Source organism: Halichoerus grypus, chromosome 5 (genome assembly GCF_964656455.1).
Source record: "Halichoerus grypus chromosome 5, mHalGry1.hap1.1, whole genome shotgun sequence".
NCBI classification, from domain to species: Eukaryota; Metazoa; Chordata; class Mammalia; order Carnivora; family Phocidae; genus Halichoerus; species Halichoerus grypus.
This window is the reverse complement of record NC_135716.1, coordinates 145832474-145847322: the sequence shown is the minus strand read 5'-3', so window position 1 is coordinate 145847322 and position 14849 is coordinate 145832474. Positions and strand designations below refer to the sequence as shown.

At 52.2% G+C, this 14849-nt stretch overlaps 1 protein-coding gene and 1 long non-coding RNA gene across 3 annotated transcripts in view; one reads left to right on the top strand and one right to left on the bottom strand.

The window, feature by feature from the left end:
• The window catches only part of LOC144381928 (uncharacterized), a 46886-nt gene that overhangs the window by 15238 nt on the left and 16799 nt on the right, over positions 1-14849 (top strand). The window contains exon 2 of one of the 2 annotated variants that reach the window (XR_013448188.1): positions 10914-11000. The exons of the other annotated variant lie outside the window; for it this stretch is intronic. This is a non-coding gene — a long non-coding RNA (uncharacterized LOC144381928). The remainder of the gene's footprint in view (positions 1-10913; positions 11001-14849) is intronic. 2 annotated transcript variants of the gene reach the window in all.
• Positions 1-14849, bottom strand: part of SLC1A7 (solute carrier family 1 member 7) — a 43203-nt gene that overhangs the window by 23826 nt on the left and 4528 nt on the right. Inside the window, exon 2 of the mRNA XM_036075269.2 lies at positions 14201-14280. Within this exon, the coding sequence (XP_035931162.1) occupies positions 14201-14280 (80 nt within the window). The remainder of the gene's footprint in view (positions 1-14200; positions 14281-14849) is intronic.

Sequence of the window (14849 nt, the reverse complement as noted above, 5' to 3'; positions counted from 1 at the left end):
TAAAGTGACCTTTCTGAGAACCTGTAAGCTGGGGTAGGGTGGCTTGCAAGGACTCACGTGGATATGCACAGAAAAAAACACTAGCAAGAGAGAGTTTACAGTAGCTATCTTTGGGTGGTGGGATTATGGGTGATTTTCGTTCCGTTGTACTGTTTATCCACGTTCTCTCTTATTTCTAGAATGAGCATGTCTTGCTCGTGTGATGGAAGACACAATCCCTTGAGTACCTGGCAGCCACAGAAACCATAATCTGGACCTTAAATGTCCCCAAACACCTGAACATCCACCTCATTTGATCCTTAAAAAACATTCTAAGTCGGCACTGCCCTACGGAATTACAAGCTAGGCCACAAATGTAAAATTTTAAATTCCCTAGTGGTCCCATTGTAAAAAGTGAAAAAAATAAGTGAAATTCATTTTTTTGTGAAATTCATTTTAATACGTTAACCCGGTCTATCCAAAATATTATCATTTCAATACGTAATCAATATAAAAATGTTTATACTGCTTCTGGTGTTAAAATTTTAATTTAAAATAATTTCTTAAAAAAGTTAAGTTCCTCAGCTGCACTAGCCACATTTTGAGGGTTCAGTAACCCACTTATGACTAGTGGCTGCCTTATTGGACTATGCAGCTGAAGTTACAGAGAAGGAAAATAGATCTCAGGGAGGGGGAAATAATTGGCCAAGCCACTCAGCTGGGAAGCTGTGGAGTCAAGACTGGAACAGGGGTTTCTGATTCAGAACCCTGTGGGGCTTCCCCCGATCCCAGTGCCTCTCCACGTTAGGGAGCTGCTTTAACTCCTGTGGAAGAAAAGTGTCTTCTAGTTTTGGCTGACCATGATTCTAATGTCATAGAGTCCATGTCATGCCTCTATAGTTCAACTCTCAGAGTTGATGACTTGTCCCATGATGGATTTGTGGTTGTGAGCTCCCCATCTTTGGAGGTATCCAAGTGGAGCCTGGATGGCCAGCCACCTGTTCAGATGCTCGATCAAGGCTTCTAGACTGAGTGGGAGGTTCTGTGAGGATGCCCTCCAGTGCCCCTACTGGCACGTAATTTACGGTGAGGAGAGAATAGGTAACCTTGCCTCACCTACTCCCAGTCTCTGGCTGGGTGCTCCTTGGAGCCCCCGCGGTCCTTCAGGGCCCTGGGGAAGAGCCTCAGGGAGCTGAGAGGTCTGGGACTCCCTCCTGAGCCATGTGGCCACCACCCAGAGCCCAGGGATTGTGGATCAAGAGATTGCAGTGATTGGGGAGCAGGCTGGGCTCAAAGGCCCAGCCTGTTTCAATCTGGTAACTGCTCCACTTGCAGGGGTGGGGGAAGGGAAGCAGCAGCTGTCGGGCTCCTCATGGAGGGTGAAAGAGGCTGTTTACTGACCCGTCACTGGTTCTAACACCAGCCGCTGAGGTGGGTATCATGCCCACCTAACCTCGGGAGGCACCATTGCTGCCGTGCACTGCGCTGGGGACAGTGGACAGAGTACCTGGACTGTTGGCCGCCCCCCACCCCCACCCCATTTGAAGTCCTCGGCGGCTCCCCACTGCCCTCAGAACTTTGCACACTCCTCCGTGGCCTCGGGTCCTGTGGCCTGACTCAGTCTCCAGCTCCTCACCCACGCGCTCCAGCCACCCTGGTCTCCATGCTGCTCCATGAACCACCTTTGCACGGTTATTCCTTCAGCCTGGAACTTTCTATCTCCCCACCCTCCTCCCCACACACATTTCCCCAACCCCACTCATTTCCACTTGCCCTTTCCACGGCCAGCCTAGATGTCCTCTCTTCTGGGAAGCCTACCTTGAGGTGCCATGTTACCCTCCGCCCGAGGGAACCCTGTGCTTCCCAGTTAGTTAGAGGGCACTCTGCTGGTATGCCCGCCTCTGAATCTCCAGGGCCCAACTGGGAAGCTGGCAGGCAGTGAGTGCTGGTGAAGCAGGGAATTCCAAAGGAACCCAGTCCCCTTGCCCCTGCCCTTCCTGCTTCCCTTCCCTGTCCCCTCCTACTGCTGCTCATCTGTCCAGTCTCCACTCAGGCACCACGTCCCTTGGAAGGCCCCTCTGGGCCCACCTGGCTAGGCAAGGCAGCTCCCACCTGCTCCTACACGTATTCCTCAATAGCTGGGAGCCCTCGTCAAGTTCCCGAACCTCTGTGTGCCTCAGTTTCCACAGGAGGATAAAATGGAGGTAATGATGGTTGGTGGTGAGGGTTAATCTAGATTTAGCACAGTCCCTGGTACATCATAAATATTCAATACATTCCAGTTACTAGCATTCACTCTACGATGTCATGGTCTCTTCTGAGACTGCCTGCCCCAGCAGACTGAGCTCCTCCAGGGAAGGGCTGGATCTGGCTCAGCTCCAAGTCCTCAGAGCCCAGGGCCTGGTCTGGGTGCAGGTTTGTGGAGTGTGTGATGTTAAGCCAAGGTGCCATTCTAGACGAGATTGTTAAAAGGTCAACTTTGCTTTGATGACCATAAGCACCCATTGTGGGTTCTATGAGAGCAAGTCCCCTAGACCAGCTCTGGTCCCCTCACCAGGTTTAGGGGACTACCCCTGGCACTGTGTGTCTGTGTGACGTTGAGCCAGTTGGCAGCAGAACTTTTGGGAACAGACAGGGACTTTTTGATGTGACTGTCTCAGGTAGGGCCCTCTCCTGGGTGAAGAGAATCTGAGAGGGTCCCTGGAGGTGTGATTCAGGCCTCTTCTTTCAGCCTCCCCCTTCCTGGTCATTTTTATCAATGGCTTGGCCAAGGTTGCTGACGGCATGTGGATCGGATTTGCAGAGGACAGGAAGCTGGGAGGAACAGCTAATGTGTGGGATGAGGAAGTTGGGACGACGCAGACCCCAGCAGGCTGGGACCACAGGCCAATTCTGACATGATAAAACTGAGCATGGACATATGTTGGGCCAGACCAGGCTTCCACAACTGGGGAGAGGACAGACTCTGGGGTGGGGGTGGGGGCCGAGCCATAGCAGCAGCATGTGGGAAAGGGACTTTGGGGTTGGCTTGCTGCCAGCTTGCTGAGTCACGTAAGGAATAGGGCTGCTGAAGGGCTGGTGGGCCCTCTGCCTGTGGGGCCAGAAGCCTGGGAGCTTGTCAAGGAGGCCATGGACCCACCCTGACATTGAGACCTACTGGGAAAAGGATGGGGGAGGGAGGTGTGTGTCTTGCAGCTGAGGTAGGTGGTGGTGACAGAGATGGCGGGCCTGGGGAAGTAGCTGAGGGGGCGGGGGCTGTAGAGCGGGGAGCAGAGCAAACCTGGGGAATGCTGGGATTGGTGGGGCAAGCCACAGGGAAGGAGATCTCAGCTCAGCACCAGGTATAACTTTCTGCCCTGGAAGGGACCACCTTGAGAAGTAGTGAACTCCCAGTCACTGTAAGTGTGCAAGCAATTGCTAAGGCCACCTGATAAGTAGATTCAAACCCTGGTCTATTAGCATGACAACACCCATAGTCACAACATCCTGGCACTAGGATGTCTGAGACAGGAAGGAGCCCTGAGCCCCATGGCCAGTCCTTGGGCTCTGGCCTTGGCTGACCCAGTCAGGGAAGTTCCCCCAAGCTGGTCCCGGGATGCAGCTGCAGGAAGTCCACTAGAAAGGCAGCTGGAAGGAAGCATCTGGGGGTCCATGAGAATCCCTTCAGCCCTTCCAAGCATCACGGCTTGCTTTTTCCCTGGAGCAGATGACAGGCCCAGCAGCTGATAGCAAGTGCCACGTTAGCACTGAGTTACTCTTCCCAGATGGCTCTGCCACACCCCCATCCTCAAGCCAACTCTTTCTAAGACCTGAGGCAGGATGCCCAGACTCCCATTTGGCTAAAGTCAGGTCCCAGTACCCCTTACCCAGGGCACACATTTCTCTACCCTCTGCTTGCACACTTCAGAGGGCAGAGAACTCACTACCTTACGTCAGCCCCTCCATATGGGCTAGGTATGCTTATTAGAAAGTCCTTCCCAGTGCCAGAATGAAATCCACATTCAGGGAAGAGAACTCCCCATTCTGGGCCCAGCCCTGCCCTCTGGAGCTACACAGACCAAAGCTCTTTGGTTCCACTTTAGATGTTGTGGGGCTCAGAGTGCAGAGGTAGGGTGGGAAAGGAGGACGGCTGGGTGGAGGGTGGGTACAGAGCCAGGCATGGGTCTAGCGGGACACTGCTGTCTTGTCATCCCCAACTGCCCTCTGAAGGTCCCTCTTTCCCAGCGAGACCCCTGGGCACCAAAACAATGCTTAATTGGGGCTTGCAAATAACAAGCTCACAAATAATGTGCAAATAAGAAGCTTGAACGGAATCGAAAGTAAAAGCTTGGGGAACTAAAGCTCCCTCAGAGCTCACAGTCAACCACTCTCCACCAGGAAGGCTGTGTGCCCAAGTGTAATAAGGGTCCTGTCCAGGTCCTAACTGCATGAGAGCTGAACTCCTACTCCTTTCTTTCCCACAAAGCAAAGAATGTCAGGTGTGAGGGAGCCAGAGTGTTCCCACGGAGGACCACTCTGGTCTACAGTTGCAGACTGTCCTCTCTACCATGAGGAACAGCGTCCTTGGGATGCCTGGTTATGACCAGTGCCACCATGCCATGGTTAGGAGCCCCGCTCCAGAGGAGGGAAAAACCACCCCCTGCCCCAGGGTAGAAGGGAACATAGGTCTTCTGCTCCTCTCCCTCCGCCAGCGGGGCTCCTGGTGTCTCTCCACTGAGGGCTCAGGCTGGGCTGCCCAAGGGAGGCTTTCTCCAGGTCAAAAGAGACCCTCCAGGGCAGTGGTCTCCACAGAGAAGGGCAGTGGGAGCTTTTCAGAACCTCCCCCACCTCCCCAAACTCTGGTATGTTCCCATCTTGCCCCATGCTGAACACTTGCTCTGGGTGCTGTGGGTCCCAGGAATGAATGAGATGGGCTCGTGGTCCTCAAGGAGCTCCAGCCAGGTGGTGGAGAGGCCCGTACTGGACAACACGGAACCCTGGGTCATGGCTGTGATTGGGAGAGGCCAGAAGCAGGGTCTAGCCCGGCCTGGGAATCTAGGCTTCCCGGAGGAGGTGGCTGCTGAATGGATCCTTGCAGGATGAGTAGGAATTCTCTACCTGGACAGGGGAAAGAGCATGGGAGCCCGTGATCGGTTGATGAAACGGGAGGTTTTCAGAGTCACCAGGCTGAAGGTCTGACCCCACCCGCAGCCCACAGCTGGGCCATGTTCCCCCTCCTGATGAGTAAGGCGGTCAGCTGACTGGGCAAGAGGGCCAAGGACAGATCCCAGGGCTCCCATCAGAGAGGTCAGCAGAGCTTTGCTAAGAGAAGTCGCCCCATGGTATGAGGGGCAGAGCGAGAGCACAGGCTGCTCCTTCCTCCTGCCTCCCTCCCACTCACTGTGGGCTGGGGAGCCCGGGGCGGCTGCCCCCTGCACACTGGCTCCCGAACCAGACTGCAACGACTGTGCAGCCCAGGACCGTCTCCAATAAGTCAGAACGTGGGTGTTTGGGTGTTTTCTGCCAAGCTGGAGTTCCTCAGGAGGCGGGGGAAGGGAGTGTTAGGTTTCTTTGGCCAAACATGATTTTCTGATTCTAAGAAAAATCAGTTGAAAATTCTTACAAGAAACAGAAAGGAAAACAACACACACACAGGAATGCATATGCACGCGCAGACGTACACACCATACACACAGGTGAAGATACACACCACACAGTCCCGCACAAACCCACACACGCACTTGGATTTCTTTGCTATGATGTGAAGCTTACAAAACATTCTGCCATGTTCAGCATCAGTGAATCACAAACACATGGATTCAGTTTCCCTTGAATGATGGCTGGTTTAAGAAACTGAAGAATGAGGGGAGAGGAGGGTTTGGCAAAGAACAAGTGGAGAATTAGAGGCCCTTGCTGGATCCAGATGCTGGTCCCACCCACCCCTGCTTCCTGGTGTCGCTTGTCTGGGGATGTGTGAAAACAAGGCGCAGTTGACTTCCCAAGCTCAGAAGCAAACTCCAGCCCATTTGGGGCCTTGATGGGCCACCAAAAAATAAAAATAAGAAAGCACCTGCTGGCTACAGCTTTGTCAGTTGGCTGACGGCATCGTGTCTCTTTTATGGCTGAGGCCAAGAATGTGGTAAATAACAGAACTTGAGGTAACTCCAGAGTCGTGGGACACAGTGATGCCCCAAAAGGACATCCAGCAGCATCCTAAGTGTCGAGTGAAAGGAAAAGGGTTTCGCAAACTCTGCTCTGGCCCGAGTGGAAGATGAAAACAAGATTATGGAGACGAGGGTGCAGTGTGGACAATTCTTATGACATCACATTGAATGAAAAAGAAAAAAAGAAGAAACACATAGACTTATTTTTGTGGAAGTAACAGTGACATCTCCTCTGAGAACTTAAAGGAACAGGAAGTTGCCAGTACCCTTTGGGGTAAACTATAAATTAAAAAGCAAAAGGGATCGAATAGTGACAGGTGCTATAACAGAGAAAATGGGAAAGGAAGGCCCCCAAGGCTCCAAAGATTGACTTTTCTAGTGGACGAGGAATGATTAGCACGGCTCAGTCTGCAGAGGGGCACAGAGAAGAGAGCGGAGAGCGGCAAAGCGCTCAGGACCCACCCAAGCACCACCCATGGGAGGTGGGCCCCAGTTCAAGGACATGACAGTGCTGCGGCAGGTCCTAACCATCTGACTATTCCTGCACCAATGTACCGGGAGGCAGAATTTTCTAAATTTTGTCTGAGGCTTCTATGTTCATAGGTGTAGATAGCTCGTTTCCTTGCAACCAATTTCATTTTTAGAAAACAATTCCAAGGGCACCTGGGTGGCTCAGTCAGTTAAGCGTCTGCCTTCGGCTCAGGTCATCATTCCGGGGTCCTGGGATCGAACCCTGCATCCGGCTTCCTGCTCAGCAGGGAGACTGCTTCTCCCTCTCCCTTTGCTGCTCCCCCTGCTTGTGCTCTCTCTCACTCACTCTCTTTCTCAAATAAATAAAATCTTAAAAAAAAAGAAAAAAGAAAACATTTTCAAATGGCAAATACAAGGTAAGAAGCACCTTAGTCCAGGGGAAAGGAGAGACTTCTGTGGTTTGATGGACACACCTTAAGACCTTGAGACCTTAAGATCTGCATGCAGAGTTATGAAAAGTGCCTCAGTTTGCATGAGAGGCTCAGGGGCCTTCTGGGAGAAAAGAGACTAAGATCCCACACCCTGCTCCCTGCAATTTGAAGTTAGGGTCAGGGTATACTAGGGTACCTATGACCAAGATCTGCTGGCCTAAAAGCCCCCAGGGCTAACCCAACAGGAGGTAAAAGGGATCAGGGCTCAATCCCAAGGAGCCAAACTCAGGGCATGACTGAGGCTGCTTTGAGAACAATAACCAGGCACTTGGGGGATCTAGGAGCCAGAGCAGGGACACGCACCTGAAGGGGGCAGGGTGCTGATGTGAACCAGACCATGCAGGGCCTGTGTTCGACAGCAACACCATGTGGAAGGAACCAGAGCAACAGGGCTGGTGGCAAGATCAAATCCTCCAGTTCCAGCTACCTGGCTGGAAGCTTCCCCTAAAGGAAATAAGCTGACTTTGGCCACTGGGGTATAAACCTCAAGAGGAAGACGTTAGGCTCCCAGCTGTACAGAGGAGCAGGCCCTTATTCGGCACATTCAGTTCTGAAGTCAGTACGGAAGACAAAAGCCAAGGAGAATTAAATTTGCCCCGGAGATCCCTTAAGTTGCCCATAAAGTTGAGGAGGTATAATTCCATGTAAGTTCACTCAAGACGGTTTTCTTGGGAAATGGGCTGCTGTTTCTTTTTTTTTTTTATAATTTTTTTTTATTGTTATGTTATGGGCTGCTGTTTCTTTAGGTGAACACCAGCTGATGACAACTGCTTCGGGGAAATGCTCACGCTTTGAGAGGCACGTGGGAACTGAGACTGGCTTAGGGTGAAGCGCACCCACCTCTCGCATGGTACGCTCATCAGGAGCACAGCTCTCTGAATGGGGGCAGCCTCCTGCCTCCTTTAAACTCTTTTTCTCGGTTTCCCACAGCATATGTCATTGAATTTGCTTGAGTTAAATGCATATATGATGGGACTCCACCAGGTTGACCCAGAAATTAACTCAAATGGCAGACCCGGCGTCACACTGGCCATACAATTAAAAAACTAGATCGTCCTGCCAGCAAACATTGACCCAGTGGGTTCCCCGAGTGGCGAGCCTACAGGGAGAAATGCTCCGGCCAAAGACTGCGTGCACCTGTCCTCCTTGGCAACTGGGGTTATCTCTGTGAATGAATACATCGGCATTTCGTGTATTTCGTTGCCTCTTGCCAGCATCGGAGGACTGGCCTCACCAGCTCCGGGGCTCAGATGAGGATGAGCTGAACCAGTCAGCCAAGGACCACACCCTCCCTAGGCCTGGTGATTCACTACTAAAAAAGATAGAGCAACCATTTATAGGGGAAAAGATCACAGTGGCAGAATTAGGATTCTGGGATGATAGGAGGATCTTTTTTTCTGGATTCTCTAAAGGGTTTATAATTATAGAATTTTTTAAAGTACAAAAACATCTTTAAAAGGCAACTCTGAATCATCCTCCAAGGGTCAGTTCAAATGTCGGTCATGAGCCGTCCCTGAATTCTGCCTCAGCTGCCCTTCCACTGCTCTTTACTCATGTGATATGCATTTATTAGGCACCTACTCTAGAGCAGGCCCTGCGATGTTCCTGTAAAAGAGATAGAGGAATTCATATTCTTCAGGATTTTTTATGATAAGAGAGTTGTCCCTGTTTAGAAGAAATTCCTTGATGAGCCATGTGGACCAGAAGCTGAGCAGCACCTCCACACCCCCCCACCCCACCCCACAGGAACGGGGCAGGAGTGGAGGTGACTTTTGAAAGACAAGGAGGACAGGATTTCTGGCTGGTCTTAAAATAGTGGTAAAGAGAAGGAAGGTGGGGAGAGAGAAGGAAAGAGGTGGATACACCCTATGTTGAACCCCAGTGATCCACACCCTTGGATAATCTCCCTCCCTAAGTGTAGATGGGGTCTGTGACTTCCTTCTAACTAATAGGATATGGCAAAGGTGATGGGATGTCACTGCCATGATTATGTTATATAAGACTGTCTCAGAAGACTGGAGAGTGAGGGATCCTTCTCTTGGCCCTGATGAAGCCAAAAGCCATGTTGGGAGTCGCCTTTGGAGAGAGCCAGAAGGCAGGGAACCGCTGATAGCCTCTAGGACCTGAGGGTGGCCTCCAACTGATAGCTGTTAAGAAGCTGGACCCTCAGACATACAGCCACAAGGAAATGACTTCTGCCAACGACCCAGATGAGCTTGGAAATAGATGTTTCCCTGGCCAAGCCTTCAGATGAGAACACAGCTAAGCGTACGCTTCGACTGCAGCCTCATGAGACCCCGAGCAGAGGATCCAACTAAGCTATGCCTGGGCTTCTGACCCATGGAAAGAGGTAGATAATTAATGGCTAAGTTTGTGGTAATTTGTTCCAGAGTAATAGATAACTAACATACAGAGAGAGAGGGAACCCAGAGATGGCTGAAGGGCTTACACTCCTCAATATAATCCCTCCCTGTGATCTTAACTCCCAACTGTCAGTGAAATTGCTAAATTTGTGTGCTGTTTGAAGCAAGGGATCTGCGTGTGAACGGAAGACTGGCAAAAGCTGTCTGTCCCCTGACTAGTTGCAGGAATGTGAGGGCAGAGGAAAGCAAGAGGCACTAAGAATTCCTGGAGGGTGAGGTGACAGCGACAGCCATGGCACACGGAATGGCTCCGGGCAAGGGCGACACGTGTGTGTCACGTGGACATGCATGGTACCTAGTCCGTGCGCCTGCGAAGGCTGCCACGAACACGGGGGTGCAGGTCTGTATCCGTGTTCCCAAGTGTGCCTGAGCCCAGAGAGGCTTCCCAGAAGAAGTGACGAGTAAGCAGTGGGTGGAAGAGGTCACCCAAAGGGGTTGCCTGCAGACAGCAGAACCGAGGTGGAGGGTTTCATGAAACATCTCCTCTGGGCCTTGGAGAAACCTGGTGAAGCTCTCATGAGTCAGAAAAAAACAGGCGACATTCATCATATATCAGGAGCTATGCTGGGTGCTCAAAGGACATTATCTTATTTCATTCTCAGAAGGGAGGTGGGTGTTTTTCCCCATTTTATAGGGAAGGTCACTAAGGCTCAGAAACTGAGAGACTTGATTAGGTTCACACCCCCAGTGCATGACTCCAAAGCCCCAGCTCCTCCCCTGGAGTCTCCTGCAGTTCTCGGCCACGCCGGCCAGTACCTAGGGCTCCCCACCCTCACTGTGAATCATGAAGCTACAACTGGCCAGCGGGAGGATGCACTCAGCTGAGGGGGCTCAGGCTAGGTGCTGGCTTGGAGTGGATTCTAGAGAAAAGAGGCCCAAGAATGGGAAGATGCAGGACTATGGACTGAGGGGTTTTTTGTTTTGCTTAACCATTCAAACAGTTGTGGAACTTTTAAACCATCCCCTACTTGGGCCCCTTTGGCAGTTCTGGTTTAGTAAGCCCAGTGTGAAGCCTGACATCTGAGTGGTCAAAGCAGCTCTGGTGATTTTGCTCCGTCCTAAGTGATGACCCCCCACACCAGTGTGGCTGCCCCTTGAGGACAGGGATCACCAGCCCTGAACTGGCCAGGAGCAAGAGCTCAGGGGACTGTGAGCGCCTGATGGATGGATGGATTACAGACCAGTTGAAGCCAAAAAAAGACGAGTTCAGGGATGCAGGGTTTGGGGCTCAGAAATGTGTCATTTTCCCCCCGAGAACGTTTAATTCTCCCTGAGTAGGAAACTGAAAGCACTTCCATTTTTCAGTGGTACAGCCACTCTGCACCAGCCCAAACTGTATAATAAACAAAGGAAATGTGTGAACAAACACTGGCTTTTCTCAAGTTAATACAACATTCTGTTCCCAGCGCAGAGAACGCACTTTCGTCTAGTGGAGAAAGACTGGGCCTCTGAGAGCCAGGATTCGGAGAGGTGGACAGGCCCTTAGTCACTAGGTAAGCTGGGTAAACCAAGGCCCAGAGTGCAGGTGCCTTACCTAAGATCACGTGATAATTTGTGGAGGAAGCAGGTCGGGGACGCAGGCCTCTGACTCTGACTACAGGGCTTTTTTTTTTTAAGTAGTTTCCATACCCAGGGCGCCTGGGTGGCTCAGTTGGTTAAGCGACTGCCTTCGGCTCAGGTCATGATCCCAGAGTCCTGGGATCGAGTCCCACATCAGGCTCCCTGCTCAGTGGAGAGCCTGCTTCTCCCTCTGACCCTCTCCCCTCTCATGCTGTTTCTCTCTCTCTCTCTCTCAAATAAATAAATAAATAAAAACTAAAAAAAAAAAAAGTAGTGTCTACACACAGTGTGGAGCCCACCGTGGGGCTTGAACCCACGACCCTGAGATCAAGACCTGAGCTAAGATCAAGAGTCGGACACTCAACCAACTGAGCCACCCAGGCACCCCTGACTCTAGGACTTTTTAAAAGTTAAATGACTTGCCCAAGGTCACACAGCCAGGCAATGGCAGGGCCAGGGCAGGACCCCAGGTCTGTGTGACTCCAGGTCCGTGCAAGGGCCTGGCCTCTGTCCCTGAGGTGTTTGGATTCTGAATAAGAGGCGACGCCCGGGGAAGTAAGGATGGTCAGAGGTCAAGGTCAGGAAAGCTGCCTGACAAGGAGTCCCATGCTTTATATCATAAGGAGAAGAAAAAAAAGAGTCCTGTGCTTCCTCCGCCAACATACTTGTTTAGCTGTCCTGTAACCTTGTGTTTTCTCGTCTGTCTCCCTCACAGCCTGTGAGCTCCTCGGGGCCTGACCCTCAGGCGTCTCTGTATCTGCAGCGCGCATGACAGGGCCAAGTGCCCCGAGAGCACGGGGCGTGATTGTTGGGCTCCTTCGCTAACTCACCTGACAGGCATTAAGGAGTACCTACTGTGTGCCAGGCACTTGGCTAGGTGGAGAGTGGAACCTCCGCAGAATAGTATCTCTGCCTTTACCGCATTTGCGGTCCTATGGGAGTTAAAGAAACAAGGGGCCAAGTGAGTCCAAACAGGATGACAACGTATGGTCAGTGCTGAGCAGGGAAAGGAGCAGGGCTTGGTGAGGCAGAGCGAAGCTGGTGCTGGGGGGAGAGGGGAGAGACGGGTGGGGCGGGCCGTTCTAAGGCAGTGATGTGCAGGTGGAGATCTAAAGGAAGAGGAGGAGGAAGAGATGTAGAGTGCGGGGAAGCGTGTTGCAGGCAAAAGGAACAGCCTGTGTGGAGACCCTGAGATGGGGCAGGGTTGGTCTGGTCTACAAGGCCTGTGGGACTGGAGTGAATGGGGCCTTGAAGTGGGGTGCAGGTAGGGGAGGATCAGGCAGGGCCTCCGAGATCAGGGGAAGGGTGGAAGGGTTTGTTTGAAATGCTGAGGCAGCCATGGGTGGGTTTTAGGTTAATGGATAGCAAGCCCAGATGGCTTTTCAGGAGGTGGTTCTGACCACAGGGTGGAGAACGGGTGGGAGGGGAACAGGAACAGAAGCAAGGAGGCCAGTGAGGGGACCGTGGAGTCTGGACCTGGGTGTGGGGGGGAAGCTGGGTTGGGTTTGGGAGGAAGAACCGGCCGCAGTCACTGATGGACTGGCTGACGGTAGGAGTGGGAAGGGAATGATTAGCAAGGGGGCTTGAAGAACTGGGTGGATGGAACCGCCATTTATGGACCAGCAGAAATAAGGGGAAGGAACTGGTTTGTGGGGTAAAATCTCAAGCTGTTGCACTGAATTTGAGACACGTGTTAAGCATCCAGGGGAGATGTCGCATAGGTAGTTTGAGTGTGGGGGTCAGACGAGAGGCCTGGGAGTACTTGGGAGTGCCGGGCTTGCACGTGGTACATCAAAGCCACGAGGATGGACGAGAGAAGTCCTGAGAAGTAGAGGAAGAGAGACTGGGACGGAGGGACAGAGAACAGGCAACAGCTCTGAGGAGGAATTCAAGAGGGAAGGGGGGATCAGCTGCTCTGTCAAGTGCATCAGCTGCTATGGAGAGAGGTCACCGAGAGCAGGAACTGAGTGTTCTTTGGATTTAGCAACATGCAAGCTACTGGTGACTTTCACTGATTCACTGACTCAGTGAATAACTCAAAAGATGCATAAAGAGGAGACAACAACTAGAGTGGGTTGAGGAGTCAGGGAAAGATTTTGGAGGGAGGGAGGCAGCGTTTCAGCAAGATCCTTGGGGGGCTGAGTCCTGAGAGACCTAAATGCTACCTGCAGGAAGCTGAACTGGGGGTGGGGGGCAGAGGGTACCATTCACTGGCCTCCCTGCCCTGGAGGGAAGCGGGGGAGGAGCTGAGGCTGGGGAAGCCGATGACCCTGCCCCAGGGGACAGAGCCACTACCCCCCACCAACATACACACAGGACTCAGAGGTGTGTCCACGTCCCTCTCTGCACAGAAGTCCTGGGAGGTGAGGATTCCAAACCCACAGCCTCAGAGCAAAGAAGGGCTCTCAGATACCACCTGGAGGGGCCAGCTCATTACACAGAGAGGGGCAGGGGCTGGCTCTAGGTCACCCAGCATGTCAGTGGTAGGGGACAGGTATCTCCAGTGATTTCCAGTGGCCCTCCCCCAGTGAGTAAGTGTGAATTCTTTAGCCGGGCATACAAGGTCTTTCATGCTTGAGCAAGAACCCAGCCCCTCCCAAACATCTAGCGCATGCAAATACGTATAGCCTCGGGCAGTCCTTGCAACAATCCTTTATTGTAGGTGTTACTCTCATTTTGCAGATGAGGAAGCTGAAGCTCAGAGGAGTCTGGGCGCCTGTCCAAGGTTGCACAGCTGAGCCAGGATATCATCTCATGAGTATCTCCAGAGTTGTCTTTTCCTCATGCCCTGCTGCATTCACCATAAAGAGCCTCTCCTCTGGGAAGCCATCCCTGACCTCCCTGGCCCTGAGTTACCTGGGAGTCAGGTCACGTCCCCTGACACCTAATCACTTGTTCAAGTCACGAAAAAGTCCCTTGAATGGGCTGGAAATCAGTGGTGCCACTGAAGCCCAAGGCTCCAGCAGCCCGTGCCACAACCCAGTGACCACAGAGACCCCATAGCATGCCATTCCCCAGGTCTGTGGCCACAGGCCAGCTGCCCACAGCAGGAGTGTGGCACCTACCGAAGTCGTACAGAACCCCCTCCCCTCCCAGCCCTGACCTCCCAGCCAAACACGTGCCCCTCCCTCACCTGGAGACCACCAGTGGTAGGATCAGCATCTTCAACATCCTCATCAAGAGCTCCCCAGGAAACTGGAAGTAATTAATTTCCTGAAAATACAGCAAGAGCGGGGATTATAGCAGGCAGTACGGACTTGACAGTTGTTCACAGTCTTCAAACACTGTTCCACCCGCACGCTCCTGTGTAGCACGCGGACGGCAGAGGCCACGGAGGAAGCACCGGCTTTGGAGCCAAACAGACTTGGGTTCTAATCTTGACCCCCCCGGAACTAGCTATGTGGCCATCATCCAAGTTAAGTTTTTGTACTTGCAACCATCTTTCTCTCCCTCCCTCCCTTCCTCCCTTCCTCCCTTCCTCCCTTCCTCCCTTCCTTCCTTCCTTCCACCAAAGCTAAACACTTGGTTAATGGTCTGATACTTTGAAAAGCCCCAACTCATAGAATTTTGGTGCTGAGAAGGGGTTTTAAAGATCTTCTAGTCCAGCTGAGCCAAGAGATGGAGAGGACTTAGCAGTGACAGTGCAGGACCAGAAATCAGGCCCCCTTGTCCTGTTCTACTATCATTTCCAATGCTCTAGAAAATCTTTATGAAATAAGGGTGAATGGGAGAGAAACTTTTGAGTCCTTACATGAGCAAAAATGCCTTTATCCTACCCTTAC